The sequence below is a fragment of the Osmerus eperlanus genome, chromosome 21, assembly GCF_963692335.1.
Source record: "Osmerus eperlanus chromosome 21, fOsmEpe2.1, whole genome shotgun sequence".
NCBI classification, from domain to species: domain Eukaryota; kingdom Metazoa; phylum Chordata; class Actinopteri; order Osmeriformes; family Osmeridae; genus Osmerus; species Osmerus eperlanus.
Window position 1 is genome coordinate 1,835,692 of NC_085038.1, and position 20,056 is coordinate 1,855,747.

Genomic DNA, 20,056 nt, shown 5'->3' on the forward strand with positions numbered 1-20,056 from the left:
CCTGCCCCCCTGCAACCTGCCCCCCTATAACCTGCCCCCTACAACCTGCCCCCCTGCAACCTGCCCCCCTGCAACCTGCCCCCCTACTACATGCCCCTACAACCTGCCCCCCTATAACCTGCCCCCTACAACCTGCCCCCCTGCAACCTGCCCCCCTGCAACCTGCCCCCTGCAACCTGCCCCCCTGCAACATGCCCCCTGCAACATGCCCCCTATAACCTGCCCCCTACAACCTGCCCCCCTATAACCTGCCCCCTACAACCTGCCCCCCTGCAACCTGCCCCTACAACCTGCCCCCCTATAACCTGCCCCTACAACCTGCCCCCCCTGCAACCTAGCCCCCTACTACATGCCCCCTACAACCTGCACCCCCTACAACCTGCCCCCCTGCAACATGCCCCCCTGCAACCTGCCCCCTACTACATGCCCCCTACAACCTGCCCCTTACAACCTGCCCCCCTGCAACTGCCCCCCTGCAACCTGCCCCCTACTACATGCCCCCTACAACCTGCCCCCCTACAACCTGCCCCCCTGCAACATGCCCCCCTGCAACCTGCCCCCTACTACATGCCCCCTACAACCTGCCCCCCTACAACCTGCCCCCCTGCAACATGCCCCCCTGCAACCTGCCCCCTACTACATGCCCCCTACAACCTGCCCACCCTACAAACCTGCCCCCTACAACCTGGCCCCCCCTGCAACATGCCCCCCTGCAACATGCCCCCTACAACCTGCCCCCTACAACCTGCCCCCCTGCAACCTGCCCCCCTGAAACATGCCACCTACTACATGCCCCCTACAACCTGCCCCCCTATAACTTGCCCCCTACAACCTGCCCCCTACAACCTGCCCCCCTATAACTTGCCCCCTACAACCTGCCCCCCTATAACTTGCCCCTAAAACCTGCCCCCCTGAAACCTGCCCCCTGCAACATGCCCCCTACAACCTGCCCCCCTATAACCTGCCCCTTACACCTGCCCCCTACTACCTGCCCCCTGCAACCTGCCCCCTGTCCTCTTCCTCTCACTCACCTAGTCAGACCTACTCTGGATCGACTGCCTGGACTGATTCATTAGCCTGCTAGGTCATTTCCTGTGTAGCCAACAAAACCAATAATAACAACCAGACTCTTGAAACACACACACACATGCAGGCACATGTACTGACACACACACACCACACATGCAGGCACATGTACTGACACACACACACACACACACACACATGCAGGCACATGTACTGACACACACACACAAACACACACACACTTTCTTCTTTGCGTTACACAAGAACTCAACTGCAGTCACAGTGTGTGTGTGTGTGGTTGGTTTAAGAGGACTGGTGGTTGTTAATGCTCCAATTAAGAGCTCACAGAGGTGCATTAGGGAGACGAACGACCATGAGGAAGCCTCACGCTGCACAAGCGCTCCGAGATAAGCCTTTGTGTGCTTCAAGACAACAGAGTTTTATCAAGTCTTTTTTGTCTTTGGAGAGGGCTCGGCTGTTATCGATCTACAGTGTTCCAGAACGTGGAGCCCACTGGGTTTAAGAAGACGTAAACTTGTGAGCCTCTTGATGTTTGTCTGGTAGCTTCTCCTCCGAGCTTGCTCTGTCTGAACTGCTGACATGCTGAGCGAGCGGCTCAGGCTGAATGATCACACCTCGGCCCCTGGATCTGTCCCAAGACATGTCCTTCATACGTCTCCCTCATCACCTCGTTTGTCTCTCCCTCCCTCCATCCCTCTCTCACCTCCCTCCAGTCGCCTCTCTCTCTCTCCCCTCCCTCCATCCCTCTCTCTCCCCTCCCTCCATCCCTATCTCCCTCCCTCCATCCCTCTCTCTCACCTCCCTCCATCCCTCTCTCTCTCTCACCTCCCTCCATCCCTCTCATCTCTCTCTCCCCTCCCTCCATCCATCCCTCTCTCTCTCTCTCTCACCTCCCTCATCCCTCTCTCTCTCTCTCTCCCCTCCTCCATCCATCCATCCCTCTCTCTCTCTCACCTCCCTCCATCCCTCTCTCTCTCTCCCCTCCCTCCCCTCCATCCCTCTCTCTCTCTCTCTCTCTCCCATCCCTCCATCTCTCTCTCTCTCTCTCTCTCTCTCTCTCTCCCTCTCTCTCTCTCTTAGCCTGGCTCTTCCTCCCACTCTCTATGGGTGTGCGTGTGCACACGCGTGTGTGTGTGTGTACAAACATGCATGTGTACATGCATGGGGGGAGTCAGGTGGCTGAAGCGGTTAGGGAATCAGGCTAGTAATCAAAAAGGTTGCCGGTTCGATTCTTGGCTGTGCAAAAAATGTGCAAGACACTTCACCCTACTTGGCTCGGGGGAATGTCCCTTTACTTACTGTAAGTCGCTCTGGATAAGTCATAAAAATGACTAAATGTAAATGTACCCTCCACATTCAGAACCTGTCTCACTAGGGGTCGGCTAAGGGAACACGGGCATCCTTCTATCCCTCTATCTCTTCATCCTTCAATCATTCCATCCTTCCAGCCTTCGATTTCTCCCTCTCTTCATCCCTCCATCCTTTGATCCTTCGATCCCTCTGGCAGCCCATCTCTCCATCCATCATCCCTCCACCCTCCTTCACCCCTTCATCTTCACATCCCACCAGTGCCCTCACAGCATGAATCAATGAAACCCACATCAGAGGGAAGGAAGGAGGGATGGAGAGAATGATGGAGGGATAGAAGGAGGGATAGAGGGAAGGAGAGAATGATGGAGGGATGGAAGGAGGGATAGAGGGAAGGAGAGAATGATGGAGGGATAGAAGGAGGGATAGAGGGAAGGAGAGAATGATGGAGGGATGGAAGGAGGGATAGAGGGAAGGAGAGAATGATGGAGGGATGGAAGGAGGGATAGAGGGAAGGAAGGAGGGATGGAGAGATTGATGGAGGGATAGAAGGAGGAATAGAGGGAAGGAAGGAGGGATGGAGAGATTGATGGAGGGATAGAAGGAAGGAGAGAATGATGGAGGGATAGAGCGAAGGAAGGAAGGATGGAGAGATTGATGGAGGGATGGAAGGAGGGATAGAGCGAAGGAAGGAAGGATGGAGAGATTGATGGAGGGATAGAGGGAAGGAAGGAGGGAAGGAGAGAGGTTAATAGATGGACCCTAAGTGAGGATCTGGATTGTTCTAGGTCAACATGCGTACGCTGAAATTGATTTCTGACAGAAAATAAACGACATGATGTTAAAATGAACTATATTCCCGTACTCGTAGTTCCTTGTCCTGACACAACCTGCTCTGCTGCTCCCCTCATCCCTCTGAACAAGAAGCTTCCATGTCCAACGCCCAGAGCACAAATCTTTGTGTCTGCACCCGGCTGAGATTTGAGTCTAAATTATAGATTTGGTTTCTCTAAAGTACAAAGTCAGAGTAATAACTTAATTCCTGATTCAGGCAAGGCTGTGTCTAACCAGCCGCCCTGTTCCTCCCCTCTGCAGTACAGCATGTAGCGTTGACAGGATATGACACGCCCCCCCCTCCTTCCTCTGCAGTACAGCATGTAGCGTAGGCAGGATGTGACACGTCTCATACACAGCACAACAAATCAGGCCAGCTACACATGGTTCAAACCATACACTGTTCGGTCAATCCCAAGAGGGTCAAATACTATCTGTCTGTGTGTGCGTGTGTGTGTTACTGCATGTCTTCACCCTTGTTCCCGTGCGTGTGTGTCCGTGTGTGTGTGACAGGCACTCTGAACGCGCTGCTCCGTGTGAAGGGCATCGCGTCGGTGGACAGTGTGCTGTGGAGCCTGACTGGAGACCAGGGGGCAGACTGGAGACAGGCCAACATCATCATCAACCCCAGAGGACCCTTCCAGGTAACCACGGAGACAGGCCGCCGCACGGCAACCGTGGGGGGGGGGGGTTCTACTTCTGGATGAGGGGGGGGACGACGACGACAACTTTGTTTCTGACTTATTTCCATGGATCAGGTGTGTGTGTGTGTCCAGGGCTACATAGCTGACTCAGAGAGGGCTGAGTAGAGGTCTGTGTTTATTACCCCAGGTCTTCCTGCCTGTGCTGAGTTGACTAGGCTGCAGAGTGTGTGTGTGTGTGTGTGCCACTTTTCCCTCACCCTCCAAGGAATGATGTGTGAAAGAGAGGAGTGTGTGTGTGTGTGTCACAAAACTTCCCACAGTAAAAGCATTAAGCTCAACACTCTCAGCCCAGCAGCATGGAGGTGAGTCATGTGGGTCACACCCAGCCAGGGAGTCACACACGACTCTGACTCTGACTCCAGATGGGTCTCTCCACACAGGGTGAACTGTCTGTCTAGTGATCCACTCTCTCACTTAAGTGTGCGTGCTGTTAGCTGTGCTGTTAGCTGTGCTGTTAGCTGTGCTGTTAGCTGTGCTGTTAGCCTCGACCCGAGTCTGAACTGTAACTACAGTACACAATCTGCTGACATCCCTGTGATTCACTCTGAGTTTGACTCAGTGTGAACTGCAGGGTCCAACTAGCTTTCTCCCACACACACACACAGACACACACACACAGACACACACAGACACAGACAGACACACACACACAGACACACATGCACACACACACAGACACGCACGCAAACGCCTTCTGTTCTTGTTTATAGTTAATCCGAGTAACTGGCTAACCAAACGAGCGCCTGTCTTTCTATTGAAAAGAATGAAGTCTGCCCTACTTAAAGAAACTCAGACTAGTGTGAAATCCCAGGCAGTTCTCTCACCACAAACCCACCAGGGTTCCGGGAGCCCTCGGGGGCCGGGCACGCACCTGACGTCCAGGGGAGGAGCCCTCGGGGCCAGGCACGCACCTGACGTCCAGGGGAGGAGCCCTCGGGGCCAGGCACGCACCTGACGTCCAGGGGTTTCTGAGGAGATGATCCATGAGCAAGCTCCGTGAGAGGCTGTCCATGTGACCACAGAGATGTTTGTCAAAGGGTAGCTAGCAGCCTGGCTCGGTCTGGTCCGATGCTCTTCCATGTTTACTAATAGGAGCAGACCAGGGAGTCACACCATCAATCATGGAAAGACTGATAAATGATTGATGCTGTACACAGCCTCTGTAGCTCTTGGAACATGCTCGGCTGTGCTGCCTGGCTGCTGGATGAAAGGCTGCTGAACACAGACATGAAGAGGAGGTCGTGTCCCTCTCTCTCTGCCGCTCGGACGGGCAGGAAGTTCATGTTGACGGAGGGCCCGCTTGGGAACTCTCTCCCCCCGTTGTCTTCCAGCTCCGTATCTCACCCCTCACCTCTACCCCTGTCCCACTGCTCCTAACCCAGTTCTCTCTCTTTTTATTCTCCTCTCTTGTTCTCTCTCTCTCTCTCTCTCCCCTTTACATCTCTCCTTTGCCTCTTTTCCTCCTTCCTTATCCTCCAGCCCCTTCTTCCCCCCCCCCCCCCCTCCCAAACACACACACACACACCGGTCACCCATCCCTGCACGTGGAGCAGCCTCACACACAGGTGCTGGTGAGTTGAGAGGTTATGAATGGTGATAATAGAGTTAAGGAGACAGCTACAGAGACAGAGTCTCGAGTGCTCGTTAATAAAGCAGCACTTCCTTTCAGATCTCCTTAAATATTCATCCCTTTATCCCTTCACCCTGTCTTTTTGACAAAGGCGCGTGGCGGGGAGCGCCTGGGACACGGGCAGGGAGGAGGAGGGGCGCGTGGCGTCTCCCGCAGATTACTGTCGTCTTCTCCGGCACCACTCGCCTACTGGGTTGTCGTGGTTTCCCCCTCCTGCCCCTGTTTGAAATAGTTCTTAAACTGGCTCTGGTCCTCAGATCGCATTCAACTGGGCTCCACAGTACCTCTACTTCTCCTCTCTGTCCCATCCACACCCACTGAGGTGCAAATAGAGACTGAATAATGCAAAGACACAGCCTCAATCCCTGAAACAGCGAGTGGGGAAATGCTGATATGAACGGCTGAGTAATTGCTCACTCCGTCTACGTCTGTCTGTTCACTGTCTGGCGCGTATCAGACTCCCTGCAGATCACTGGACCTGGAGCCAAGGCAGGAAGGAGGGAGAGATTATCCTTCTCTCCATTCCTCCACCCTTCCTTCTCTCCATCTCTCCTTTGCTCCATCCTTCCTTCTCTTCTCCATCTCTCCTTTCCTTCATCCTTCCCTCTCTCCGTTCCTCCATCCGTCCTTCCCTCTCTCGCCCCCCTCTCCTTCTCTTGCCCGTCCTAGTCCTGTTTCCTCTCCGATCGATGTTGACGACGAGCCGGACCCTCCTTCACCCCATCACACTGACGCTGTCGTTTCCCTCCCTGCGCTCTCTCATTTGATTGGCCCTTCTCACTCCCTCCTTCCTCATCGATCCGTGTGTTCCGTGTACAGTAAGTGGACATGGTGTGAGTTAAGGGCTTGTTCCCACAACGGTCAAGTGGAGAGGTTTCAATTATATCCAGTGTTAGCCCAGGCTATGTATTGCACCATCAGCCTGTATTGAATTAGGCTGGGCTTAGACTGAGGGCTGTTAAACCAGCGGGATGTCTCAGAGACTCTGTGTGAGACACTGTCTGTCTCGAGTGAACTGTTACTGACAGCCCAGTAAAAGCCCTCGATTCTTCGATGAGAGGGAGGTAGGGAAAGAAAGATAGTGATTGGGAGAGAGAGATACTGATGGAGAGGTAGAAAGAGAGAGAGATACTGATGGAGAGGTAGAAAGAGAGAGAGATACTGATGGAGAGGTAGAAAGAGAGAGAGAGATACTGATGGAGAGAGGTAGAAAGAGAGAGAGATACTGATGGAGAGAGGTAGAAAGAGAGAGAGATACTGATGGAGAGAGGTAGAAAGAGAGAGAGATACTGATGGAGAGAGGTAGAAAGACAGAGAGATACTGATGGAGAGGTAGAAAGAGAGAGAGATACTGATGGAGAGCTAGAAAGAGAGAGAGATACTGATGGAGAGGTAGAAAGAGAGAGAGATACTGATGGAGAGAGGGAGAGAGAGGTAGAAAGAGAGAGAGATACTGATGGAGAGAGATGTAGAAAGAGAGAGAGATACTGATGGAGAGAGAGATAGAAAGAGAGAGAGATACTGATGGAGAGAGAGGTAGAAAGAGAGAGAGAGATACTGATGGAGAGAGAGAGGTAGAAAGAGAGAGAGATACTGATGGAGAGAGAGATAGAAAGAGAGAGGCTGAGAGCAAGACAGAACACTTGGGTTGATAGTCTCCAGTTCTCACATCCTCCGCACTTGAACCCCACAGTAAAAAGATCAAGGATTGCTTCAGATTTTCTAATCTTTTCCACCACTACAAGACGTGTGACTAAAAGCTTTTCCTAACCACGTCGAAGTACAGTGACTCCTTCTGTAGGTTTATTTTGTCTAATTTCCAGTCAAGTCGAAAATGTATATTGTTTTCAGCCGAGTAATCGCCTGGGCCTTCTTCAGCACCACCACAGGTCATCCTTGTTCGTGGAACAATTTAACATCAGCATATCTTTACTGCAGCAGAAAATTAGCACCAGCCAGGAACTAAACATGATCGTGCCTCTGTGCTACACAGATGCTTTCACACATTCCAGACGAACAACATTTTTTAACAGGTAAACTTGACCGCGTTCAGATGGTAACCATAGCGACGCGTGAAGATGCTGTGCGACACACCGACAGAGAGGTTGAAGCGAAAGATCAGGCCGGATGGGTTGCCAACGTTGTCGCGAACCCCCTACTGCCGCACCCAAAGGCCATCTGTGTTCCTCCTGGCTCTGCAGGGCCTGGGGGTTTGTTTGAAAACAGGGCAACCCACACTTCTCTCACACCACACACTGCATGTATTTCCCTCTCTCTCTTCCTCTCTCTTCCTCCCGCTCTCTCTCTCTCTTCCTCTCTCTCTTCCTCTCTCTGTTCCTCTCTCTCGTCCTCCCGCTCTCTCTCTCTCTTCCTCTCTCTCACTCTCTCTCTCTCTCTCTCTCTTCCTCCCTCTCTCTTCCTCCTGCTCTCTCTCTCTTCCTCTCTCTCTCTCTCTTCCTCTCTCTCTTCCTCCCGCTCTCTCTTCCTCCCGCTCTCTCTCCCTCTCTCTCTCTCTCTCTCTCTCTCTCTCTCTCTCTCTCTCTCTCTCTCTCTCTCTCTCTCTCTCTCTCTCCTCTCTCTTCCTCTCTCTCTCTTCCTCCCGCTCTCTCTCTCTTCCTCTCTCTCTTCCTCCCGCTCTCTCTTCCTCTCTCTCTCTCTCTCTCTCTCTCTCTCTCTCTCTCTCTCTCTCTCTCTCTCTCTTCCTCTCTCTCTTCCTCTCTCTCACTCTCTCTCTCTCACACACACACTTCAAAGGTGTTTCCCCTCTGGCATATTTTCTGCAGGTCTGCAGATCAATGCTTACATTAAAGGTTACAAGCCTTGGCAAAACACCATGTTAGCGACCTTCCTCACCACTGCTTTACACCCTGTCATACTGGAGCTGCCCTCATCTCAAATCACTTTCCAGAGAGAGAGTGTGTGTGTGTCAGGAGGGGGGGAGGTGTATGTGAAAATTGTGTGTGTGTGTGTGTGTCTATGTGCGCATGTGTGTTTGAGGCGGGGAGAGAGTGAAAGTGTGTGTGTTACTCAGAAAGTGAGATGTAGAGGGTATTTCTAACCGTACACAGTAGCCGGAGACCTGCTCATTTTCAAATCAAATAAAAATGTATTTGTATAGACCTTTTTACAAGCAATGTCACAGAGGGCTTCACATACGCCCATAGAACTGCCCCTCAGCCAACCTAAACCCTCAAGGAAGACAAGAAAAAACTCCCGTAAAAACTCACTAGAGGAGAAAAACCTAATCTTCATTCTGGCTGTGAGGTGGACCGAACGGCTCCTCTGTTCTGAACGCTGTTCCGGAGATTGCGTGTATGTCAGGCACTTCTCTTGATATCATCCGCTCAACTGATGCTGGCTGTGCCTCTCCTTGTCTCCACTCTCTGTGTGCAGACACTCTCACAGTTATTTTACCCTTGAATAATGGTGCAACACAATAATATACCAACCTCATTTGGTGCTTTGTCACGAATATAGATGGTCTATTTTATTCACCAGACCTTGGGACTCTGGTCTCGTTCTTTTGCTTGCCTTTATTGTGGGTCTTCCTTTGTGTTTGTGTGTGTGACTGCGTGTGTGTGTGTGTGACTGTGTGTGCGTGATTGTTCCTAGAAGTCAGACCTCCACAGTCCTCTTGTCGCCTTCCTGTTCATTCTCCTCACGGACTACAGGGCGCTCAGAATCAAACAAACCTCCACTAACAAACCAGCACACTTGTGAAGTCTATCCAGGCTCACCTCCCTCCATCCCTCCTTCCCTCTATTCCTCCCTCCATCCCTCTATCCCTCCATTCCTCCGTTGCTGTCAAGCCTCTCTTCTTCCCTTTATTTATTCAAACAAGTCCCTCGTTCGGGGATCAAATTAGTGAGCCGGAGAGGAGCACAAGCTCTGGTGTTTGTCTCTGCCTTTGTGTTTAATTGGAGAGAGAGATGAGGGAGAGCAGGCAGGGAGAGAGAGAGATAGAGAGAGAGAGGAGGGAATGAGAGTGTGAAGGACAGAAAGAGAGAAAGACCGAGAGAGAGGCAGAGAGAGACAGAGAGATGGACAGTCCTAGTTATCTGAGGTCAAACATAAACTGCTTTTTACTTAGGAACACCACACCTTGTGCTTCTCTAATTGGGACCCCTTGACCTGTGCCATCCCAATTCTGATATGCAATGAATATGTGATGGGATGAAGGCGCACACACAGGTACACACACACACACACAGGTACACACACATTCAACAGCTCAGGTGGTTAGATTGTTAGGTTCAGCATAGGAAAGACAACAACATATCCCACTGAATCCACTTAAAGACGGCATGGATTCAGCCAGGAAGTTGTTATCGTAAACTCTGTCTCTCCATTTAATTCATTTCCATTTCAATTAAGAATACATTAGCCTGTTGTCTGAGGCAACAGGAAAAAAGAAAGTGTGCTGCTGTTTCGGCTGGTTTGTTTGTGCGGCGAGTCGCTCCTTGGTAGAATGTGCTCTGTGCTTGATTAGCTCTGTGGGATGGGGCATGGGCTTCTCTTTCCTGGGTAATTAAGCTGTCAATCAAAAGCAAATGGTTTGGGGTAAAAAAAGGGAGAGTGGGACCCAGTTCACGCACACACACACACATACACACACACACACACACACACACACACACACACACACAGGTGGCTATTACATTCTGTGTCAAGCACTTCCCCACTCACTACTTTGAAAGAGTTTGTTTTGGTGACTTTTCAGCCAAACGCTTTGCTTAGAACGGCGAGAATCCACACAGTTGGACCCTGCGATGATGCCTGTAACATTTGTTAGTCTCAAGCCATGAAGTTGTTGCTTTTAGTCGTTGCCTGTGAGAGAATTCAGAGTGTTGGAGGGTATATTTTCTGTCTACCGCAGGCGGTGTTGGAGGGTATATTTCCTGTCTACCGCAGGCGGTGTTGGAGGGTATATTTCCTGTCTACCGCAGGTGGTGTTGGAGGGTATATTTCCTGTCTACCGCAGGTGGTGTTTGAGGGTATATTTCCTGTTTACCGCAGGTGGTGTTTGAGGGTATTCGGGGATCGGGCTACGAAGGGGACATCGCCATCGATGACGTGTCAGTCAGCAAAGGGAAGTGCAAACTGGAGAACCCTCTGGCTAACACAGGTATGTCCAGTATATGTGAGTGTGTGTGTGCTTGTGTTTGTGCGTGAGACGGGAATGTTCTGTACAGAATTTTTGTGTGGGGGCTAAGTTCTGGCGCTGGTTCCTCCCGGCTCAGAGACAGCTGAGGGCTGTATGCCAGCTCTGAGAGCGCCCGGGCCTCTGTCCAGATGCCCCCCCATCACCCCCCACCCCCACATCCTCCCCTCCACCCCCCACATCCTCCCCTCCACCCCAGCGGTATCAGAGTACTAAATCCCAGCATCTCTCCTACCACCATACCGGCCCTCTGTGCCAGCTTGCATCCCTCCTGTCGCCAGTAGGGGGTCCCCAGACCCCTGCCCCCAGCCCCCAGCCAAGCTGCCCCCCTTCCAACACCTTTGTAAGTCGCTCTGGATAAAATCGTCTGCTAAATGACTAAATGTAAAATGTAATGTAAATCGGGTGTCAGAGAATAACGTAAACAAGTATTTGAGCACACGAAAGCGCCAATGCCACAATGCTTTTACTGTGCGTCCTTCCTCATGCACAATCTGCTTTTCAAACTCTCTGAAGTCTGTCAGGCGTTTATGCGAGTCACGTTGTTCATTTGTAAATCTCGAACCTTTAAGGCAAATTGCTGTGCGGTGCTAACCTACATTATTAACTCGTAGCCCACAGTGCACAGAGCCCTGGTAGCTATCACCATCACTCATTCTCGTCAAAACGCAATGCAAAAATTCACCACAGAAAGGGAAAAAAACCCAACAACAAACTGCTAAATTATTAACAAGCAGTCTGTGTCTCCCAAACCAGCACGTTGAAGACACCAGAGAGACTGAGGAAGGCAGTGTGGGGGGGTGGGGGAGGCGGGCGTAGCTGGGTGGGAGCGAGACTCGGGCCGATGGCGGGGGAGAAGGCGGTGGATGGCTGGATGGGGGATCCTGGGCTAGATGATGAATAATGGATGAGGGTTGTAAACAGGAAGCAGAACGCTCTGCGCTGCTGGCAGGCTGCTCCGTAGGACAGCCGGAACAGATGGGTAATTACTGCCGGGTACGGCAGCGCAGGAGCCGAGGACAGTCACATCTGTCTGGCTGTGCCCAGCCGGGGCCGCACCCAGCCCGGGCCGCACCCAGCCCGGGCCGCACCCAGCCCGGGTCGCACCCAGCCGGGGCCGCACCCAGCCGGGGCCAAGCCAGCCCGGGCCGCACCCAGCCCGGGCCGCACCCAGCCCGGGCCGCACCCAGCCCGGGCCGCACCCAGCCGGGCGGAGGGGCCAGGGTGTTTTGTTAATCCCTGCTACTCTCATCCTCACCCCTCAGCCATTAATGGATGATGATGAGGGCCTAAGCGGAATGAGGGTACTCCTTCTGGAAGCCCTGCTGGCTGTGATGAGGGGAGACCTACAGTAGGGAGAGATTAGCCTGATGAAGAGGTTGGTTGTGCTGTTAGATGACGTGGGAGATGGTGGATGCCACACTGACAGGTTCAGGTTTAGTTGAATTCAGATGTACAACAGCGTACGTAGCACATGAAAGAAGCCGAATGAATGTATCCCCTGGAGGGTGTGTGTGTGTGTGTATGTGTTTTATGTGTGTGTGTGTGTATTTGTGTGTGTGTGTGCAAGCATGTGTGTCTGTGTGTGTGTGTAAATCTGTTTATTCACGTGCCAGCAAGCGTGTGCATCCTGTGGGTGGTCTGCCTTCCCATGAGCCTCTCTGCTTCCTGCTCCTCTCTCAGGATGGGATAGTGATCATGCCTAGTAGTATTACCAAGCTGATACATCACCTGTGCACACACACACACACACTTGCATGCACACATACATACACACATATACTCACATGCACACACACAAACTCGTATGCACACACACGCACACACACATCCTGAGGTAGGTTAGCTGTTTGGTAGCAGGGGACTGGGAGATCATGTGGCTTCCCTAAAATGAATGATGATTGGCTCTGACATGTTTTGTGAAACTCCACACTCATAAATCACTGGACTGACTGGAACCTGGCTCAGGGGCTGAAATGTTTGTGTGCGTGTGTGCATTGCATGTTAGTGTGTTTGTGTGTATGTTAGTGTGTGTGTCTATGTGTCTGTGGGTGTGTGTGTGTGTGCATGCGTGCCTGCTTCTACGAAGGTACTGTAGTTGTGTGACTTGTTTCTCAGCATGAACATGCCTCTCTCTCCCCTGGACTTCTCTCCATCTCCTTCCGCTGTTACTAGTTTGTCCTGCTACTATTCTGATAGCGTGCGTGAGAGAGTTAGAAAGCAAGAGTTGGAGAGAGAGAGAGAGAGGGAGAAATGGAGAACGAAAATGAAAGAGAGAAAGTAGTTAGATTGTTTGTGAGAGAGAGAGAGAGAGAGAGAGAGAGAGAGAGAGAGAGAGAGAGAGAGAGAGAGAGAGAGAGAGAGAGAGAGTGTACTACCCTGTGTGTGTATAGATTGGATGATTTTCCAATGGCCCCCTTCCAATTCCAGATCCACACACCCTGCATGTGCATCTCATATCCTCCCCCTCCTCTCCTCCGGACATCACAGGTACACAGCTGGCACTGCTGCTGAAGCTAATTCAGCCTGGACCCTGACTGGGAACAGCATCCAACCGCAATACACTTCCTCCTTCTCCTCCCCCCTGTCTCTCTCTCCACCCTCCACATGCACTCCTTCTCCACCTGCCAGCCAGCCACCCCCTCCACCTCCTCCACCTCCTCCTTCTCTACGTACCCCTCCTCCTTCTCTACGTACCCCTCCTCCTCCTCCACCTCCTCCTTCTCTACCTACCCCTCCTCCTCCTCCTCCACCTCCTCCTTCTCTACCTACCCCTCCTCCTCCACCTCCTCCTTCTCTACCTCCCCCTCCTCCTCCTCCTTCTCTACCTCCACCCCCTCCTCCTCCTTCTCTACCTCCACCCCCTCCTCCTCCTTCTCTACCTCCCCCTCCTCCTCCACCTCCTCCTTCTCTACGTACCCCTCCTCTTCCTCCACCTCCTCCTTCTCTACCTACCCCTCCTCCTCCTTCTCTACCTCCACCCCCTCCTCCTCCTCCACCTCCTCCTCCTAACAGCATGACAGACTCTTCATCCACAACTCCCACACAGCACAGAGCTCATTCCCAAACTTGCTCTCACCTCCTTCAGAAGACCTTGGGCATGGCCGATGCCAGGCACTTAACTACGGCTCCATACTAGGGCGGAGAATCAAAAGCTTTATTATGAATCTATTGATTTTCTGCCAGCAGTAGAAACCACTGTTATAAATTCATATTGATCTAATATATACAATACCTGCCCTTATTTATGAAACTCATTCCAGAGGCAGCTTGCATGCCTAATGTACTGTTGACTTTGTGAGATGCAAGTGAGTACAGGCATGGTGTGTGTGTGTGTGCACTCACGTGTGTGTGCATGTGTGCGTGTGTGTGTGTGTGACAGCACGCATCCTAAAACAATCTGAAACTACCAACAGTTCATTTGAGATGTTCACAAACCAGCAGCTCCCAGCCAGGGTTGTTCAACATGAAGGGCTGAAAAATGCTGTTTGGAGACACGCATGTTGTCCAGCCGAGCAGGCCGGCGGGCGCTTTGATGAACAGCCGGGCGGTTTGATGACGACATCAATCGGAGCGCACGCTCACAAGGAGACCTCCAGGTTCCTCTGCCATCCAGAACGCGTCCTCTGTGGAGCTGCCTCGGGGGGGATTCAAAGCTTCTCGCCCAAGTGACCCGAGAGCTTGTCACCATGTCATCTGAGTAGTGTGACCCGAGAGCTTGTCACCATGTCATCTGAGTAGTGTGACCCGAGAGCTTGTCACCATGTCATCTGAGTAGTGTGACCCGAGAGCTTGTCACCATGTCATCTGAGTAGTGTGACCCGAGAGCTTGTCACCATGTCATCTGAGTAGTGTGACCCGAGAGCTTGTCACCATGTCATCTGAGTAGTGTGACCCGAGAGCTTGTCACCATGTCATCTGAGTAGTGTGACCCGAGAGCTTGTCACCATGTCATCTGAGTAGTGTGACCCGAGAGCTTGTCACCATGTCATCTGAGTAGTGTGACCCGAGAGCTTGTCACCATGTCATCTGAGTAGTGTGACCCGAGAGCTTGTCACCATGTCATCTGAGTAGTGTGACGTAGCTCACAGCTGTTCCTCACAGCTGGAACCCTCAGTACACTGGTGTGTTACAGTACCAGAGGCTGCAGCTGCTTTCACATCTCAGAGGAGCGGATTGGACAGGCTCATTCGTATTCGGCGCACGTTCTGTATTTTATCCAGCACAAGCTTGCAAACATGGCGTATTTGCATAATTGTGTTGTGTTTGTATTAGAATCGACAGGGCTGTACGTGTGTGTGTTGCACTGCAAGACTGCCAAACTACCATTTTGTGAGCTCGAATTTGTGGGGCGCCATGACTGATCTCGTGTATTTTTTGTTGGTCTTCCACAGTTCTGATTGGTGGAGCCCCAGCGCAGCGCTGTCTCCCATTGGGCAGCATGTTGCTGCTGGTTCTCTGCTCCCGCCTCCTGCTGCTCTACAGATGATGAGCGTCTCCCTGAAGACTCCCTCAGTCTGCAGAGACACTGCCCCAACTCCACATCTGCTCTCCTCGCCCTTCCCTGGCTTCACCTTCCCTTCCCACACTTCCTCGTTTTCCCCGTCCAGCGCCATTTTGTTTTACTGCGACCCATCCCTCATGTATTCACGTCACTCCAACTGCAAGTATATCTGTGTCTGTTGCATGTGTATCGCTTGACTTATCTCGCCAGCGCTGCACATTTAACACAGTTAACTGTTTTCCTTCAGTCTTCATAACCAAGCAAGGGTTGACTTGACCTTGGTCATCCCACCACCATCCAGCATGTCACCCCCATCCTACTAACCCCAAACCATCCATCCCTGTACATCCCCCCTTCTCTCACACGCCCTATACTCTTCCTTCACCCCCCCCCCCTCATCTCCACTCACCATAACCCCCCCCCCCCCCCCCTTCACCCCAGGCACACCAAAGTGTCAAACTCTCTACCAAAGAAGACGCAAGAACCAGAGGAAGCGAGGATTGAGGGAGGATTGAGGAGGGGAAGGGGTGATGGAAAGAACCCCTTTTGTTCGTGGAAAGCCGCTCCATTTGGGCCAGGGAACTGCTGAACGACAGCAGAGATAAAGAAGGATGGAAATGATGGAGGGAAGATTTCGAGACAGAACAACGAGGCGGGAAAATGAGAAGGAGTTCCTTGTGGCCTCGCCTCTGACTGGGGCGACAGACGTCCTGTGTTGGGCTGGGCAATACATGTACATTTATCTATATATGATATATTACAAAGTTTAAACAAACACTTAGACACACAGTGACATCACAGGAAATGACTAAATGAAATTAAAGAAGCACAAGTTTATACAATCTCTCTTTTTACGGGGGGGTTTTCCTCTCTGTGTTGTGTTCAATTTTGTCCTGGGTTGAAAAATTCAAGGATTGATATAGCTCAGCAAAAGAGAACCGTGTTTATATTTATGGTTACTGTAGGTTGAGGTCGTATTTGGTGACTTAACCGCTACAGTGCGTCATGTCTCAACGGAAGACTTGTTGGAAAGGTGGCAGTGCTGTTCCATCCTGCCGCTACCCTCCCCCCACCACCAACTCGTGGGAATCGGTTACCCACCCACCTTCCCCACCCTTCACCACCACCCTCAACTGCCCTGCCTCCTCAGTCGATACACACCCACTGACGCGCTCTTCATGCGCTGCTACAGACAATCCCCTCTCCCTCTGGGGCTTGCTCCAGACAGTTCAGCAGGATGACCTTGAGAGAGAGCACACTTCCTGTTTACCCTCCCTCAGACAGGAAGGAAGTCGGGACAGGAGACCGGGATGAGACAGCCACGACTACGAGGACAGGAAGTGCCCTGCTGAGGTGCTGCAGGCTGAGGTGCTGCAGGCTGAGGTGCTGCAGGCTGAGGTGCTGCAGGCTGAGGTGCTGCAGGCTGAGGTGCTGCAGGCTGAGGTGCTGCAGGTTAGGAGCTGCAGGTGGACCAGGACATGGAGGGGTGGAGGAAGGAGGACGAGGAACGCTCCCGCTCCCGAGCGTCGAACGGAGGGATTCAACTCCAGAGGGTTTCTGAACATGAATGTTGTCTCTATTGTTTGACCTCTCAGTAGGATGGCTGGGCTGGGAGTGGAGGCTGCTCACCTGGGCTGGTGTACCGTGTGACAGGGTCAGATCATGTAGTTTGAATGTATGTCCCAGAACGTTCGTCTTACTGTTTCAACCCAGCACTGAGGTGTTCATTGACTCAATGCAATATAATACACAATCAAAGAACATCGTCACTAGCAAAGACACAATTGGCCTTAATCTCAAGATTAATACAACGCATCCATCGCTTGATCAAGCGTCTTAAAAAAAACTGCTGTATGCATGAGCGAGGGTTTGGTCAGTGATCCTCTGTGTAACTCCACTCTTGTCTAATCCAGTAAAGGGGGTGTACAGATCTCCATAACAGAGCCTGCAACTTGGAACTCTGCCTCTGCAGTTTAACTCGACCACTTTCACCCTCCAGTGAAAAAGCGGTTTCATCAACCAGTTCACGTGGTCTGAGCTCCTGCTTCGTCTGTGTGTGTTTGAAGACCAACTCCAACCTCGTTCACTCACCTTGGACCAGGAAGTGACCAGGATAGGCCCTGTGGGACCCTCATCCCCTCCTTGCTTGCGCCTGCTTGTAAACTTTGTTTGCTCATCGTGCTCCCATGATGTCACATGATGTCAAATGATGTCACAGGCATCCGCAATGAATGTCTGGTATGTTCCCCACCCAAATGTTCAGATGTCTGACAATCTGGGACACAGAGCAACCGAGTCCATTCCAATAAGTTCTTCTTAACGTAACGATGGCAAAGCTGCACTCGTGTAACCAACGCCTAACTGTCACCTGCATTCGTCCTATACACACACTCTGTGTGTGTGTGTGTGTGCCGTCTCCTGTCGCTCCCCTGCAGTGCTGTGTTGGTTATGCATTCAGTGAGTCAGTGTTCAGCGGTGATGACTGTGCTGTGCTAAGAACCACAACTCATACCTGTATACCCATATTTAGAGTGTAACCATGTTTAGATTTCATTATAGGCTGGAGAAATACTTAGTACCAATGCCTGACCTAGGACAGATTTAAGTTACAGTCAACGTGGCATGGGAAAATAGTATTCCACATATATATACACTTATATAAAAGACCAAAAACCGCTGCAATTGCTGCATTGTCAGTATATTTGATCACATCATGTTTGAGAGTTCGGACTGAATTAAGTGTAAACAGTACGACATGGAACAATGCACTTCTGTCCTACGTCAGGTACTGGAAAACAAATAAACATTGCCTTTTCCCTTTTTGTGAGTCATACCCATTTAAGATAGTTATGTAATAGCTAAGCATGTCCTTAGCAGTGTACATCTGACATACGATATAATTAGAACATTGAGGAGGCAAGCCGCCGGTTTAAGTGTCGTTTTTACTGGAGGAACCTAAATCAGAGAAGGCTGAAGCCTGTAAGGAAGTATACGCTACGTGTGAGATGACCTACATCTGTAGGGGAGTTAATCACTGCTAGCACTAATAACCGTCATGGACCTACCACCAAACACCCCTTAGTGGTGATTTAGTAGTATGACCCACTTTTCATAAAGTGCTCAGTGTATAATGATACAATGACAGCATGTCATGACATATGTCACAGGCACCTCTTAACACAGTGGAGTTGTCTCGTGAAAACCATTGGTTCTCACTGTTCCTTGATTGCCTTCCCTGAACTGATGGCTTACAAGGACAGTAAGACGTGGAAATGGTTTGCTAGTTAGTTAGTGCTAACGTTTGAAAGGGCATGACACGTGAGAGTTGTACAGTTGTATTGCTGTACGGTCAAAGGGCCTCTTTTTTGACCAAACCCAAGGTCTGAACAAAACAGACTAGTTCTCAATGTTTTTAAAACACCTGCGGTTCTCTTCTCACTCCAATATGATTGATTGGAAGAACTTAGCCTTGACAACATCCACATATTCAGAATGGCATCTGTATTCATCCACCAAATTAATTAAATGCCACAATGGTCTGATAGATTACACTCTCCAATGTATGCCAAGAAATGCCTAACATGTTTTTGTAATGACAAATCAGTACGTAGGTCTTTGGCCACTTTGAATCGATTCACTCCATGTACGTTGCAGACTGTGGCTATGCAGAAGGGTGTGGAATTATCAAACTCATGCATCTTCGCGTAAAATGATTGTACATCTCGTTGTCTGTACGCCGTTGAATTCCATTCCACTACTGCAACGCAATTTGTCTATACTTCATGGGTCTAAATCAAGTCATTAAGGAGTAGCTATTCTGTGTCGTTTCTGGGTTGAACATATGGCTCTTGAACTGTGTACAGTACGTCAATTCTTGAGATTCAGATCCTGTCGATGTTTCGTTGAATTGTCTCTGGAATGCCCACAGAAGGAATCCGTGTTGGTTTCACATGTCCTCAACTGCTCTGGACTCATCTAACATTCATCTCTGCAGGTCCTTGTCAGACAAGTTCAGGATATCCATCCAACGGCCAATATTCATCCACCTCAGCCCAGTTTCTCCTCAGTGAGGTACAGAGTCTAAACCCCTCTGCTGGGTATGCCAGTACTCACACATCATTACATGCAGTACATCTTCTCCAGGTTAGGTCCACACCAATCAGTCATGACACTCAGCCCTTCTCTGCTGTTACACAAATGCACACACCTACACACACGCACACACTAACCTAATACTGTACATGAAGTGGACTCACACACAAACTACATACATATTTATATACACGTACACACAAACACACACACTCGGTACACAAACTGGCATTTGTATGAAGGTTAACAGACACAGCGGATCTGACTGACTGACTGTTGAGTTTTGTACGGACTTGCCTACACCATCAGTCAAGCTGCTATGGAGGAGCGATGTGATCAGAAAGCAGTCAGTGCAGGTGTAGAACGTCCCCCACACCTGAGAGGGAGAGAGAGAAGGGGAGAGAGAGAGAGATGGAGAGAAGAGTATAAAGTTAGCAGTGCCGGCTGTTGTATATTCTGTCATGATGTAATGAAATATTTTAGAGGAAAAATATATTTGAAATATGACTCTGAAATGTATAAATAAATAATCATGAAAGGAATCAAAGTGAGTTCTCTTGTTTTTGTGTGTAATTTGTTTTGCTATTCTGCGTTGTATCTTACAACCACCGTGACACGATCAGTTACAAAGACGTGTATGGGGTGTAGTATGCAGAATTTAATGAACTTCCAACAAACCAGGATCCTCCAGCTATAGTGTTGCCTTGTGCTCTGAAATCAGAGCTCGCTCACACCAGGAGAAAAAAGAACCAAGTTGCACCTGGCACAGGAAACCG

The 20,056-nt window shown here is 50.7% G+C and overlaps 1 protein-coding gene across 1 annotated transcript; it reads left to right on the forward strand.

Moving 5' to 3' along the window:
• Positions 1-3,149: 3,149 nt before the first annotated feature.
• Positions 3,150-19,805, forward strand: LOC134007840 (MAM domain-containing glycosylphosphatidylinositol anchor protein 1-like). Its single transcript, XM_062447555.1, has 4 exons — positions 3,150-3,153; positions 3,703-3,833; positions 10,540-10,648; positions 15,079-19,805. Exons 1-4 carry the CDS (start codon positions 3,150-3,152, stop codon positions 15,171-15,173), a joined length of 339 nt encoding a protein of 112 aa, XP_062303539.1. The 3' UTR covers positions 15,174-19,805.
• Positions 19,806-20,056: the final 251 nt, after the last annotated feature.

Excerpts from the sequence above, each read along its gene's own strand:
- LOC134007840 (XM_062447555.1), top strand. Across the intron at positions 3,834-10,539 it reads ACCCCAGAGGACCCTTCCAG|GTGGTGTTTGAGGGTATTCG; the intron begins GTAACCACGGAG and ends TGTTTACCGCAG. Across the intron at positions 10,649-15,078 it reads GAACCCTCTGGCTAACACAG|TTCTGATTGGTGGAGCCCCA; the intron begins GTATGTCCAGTA and ends GGTCTTCCACAG.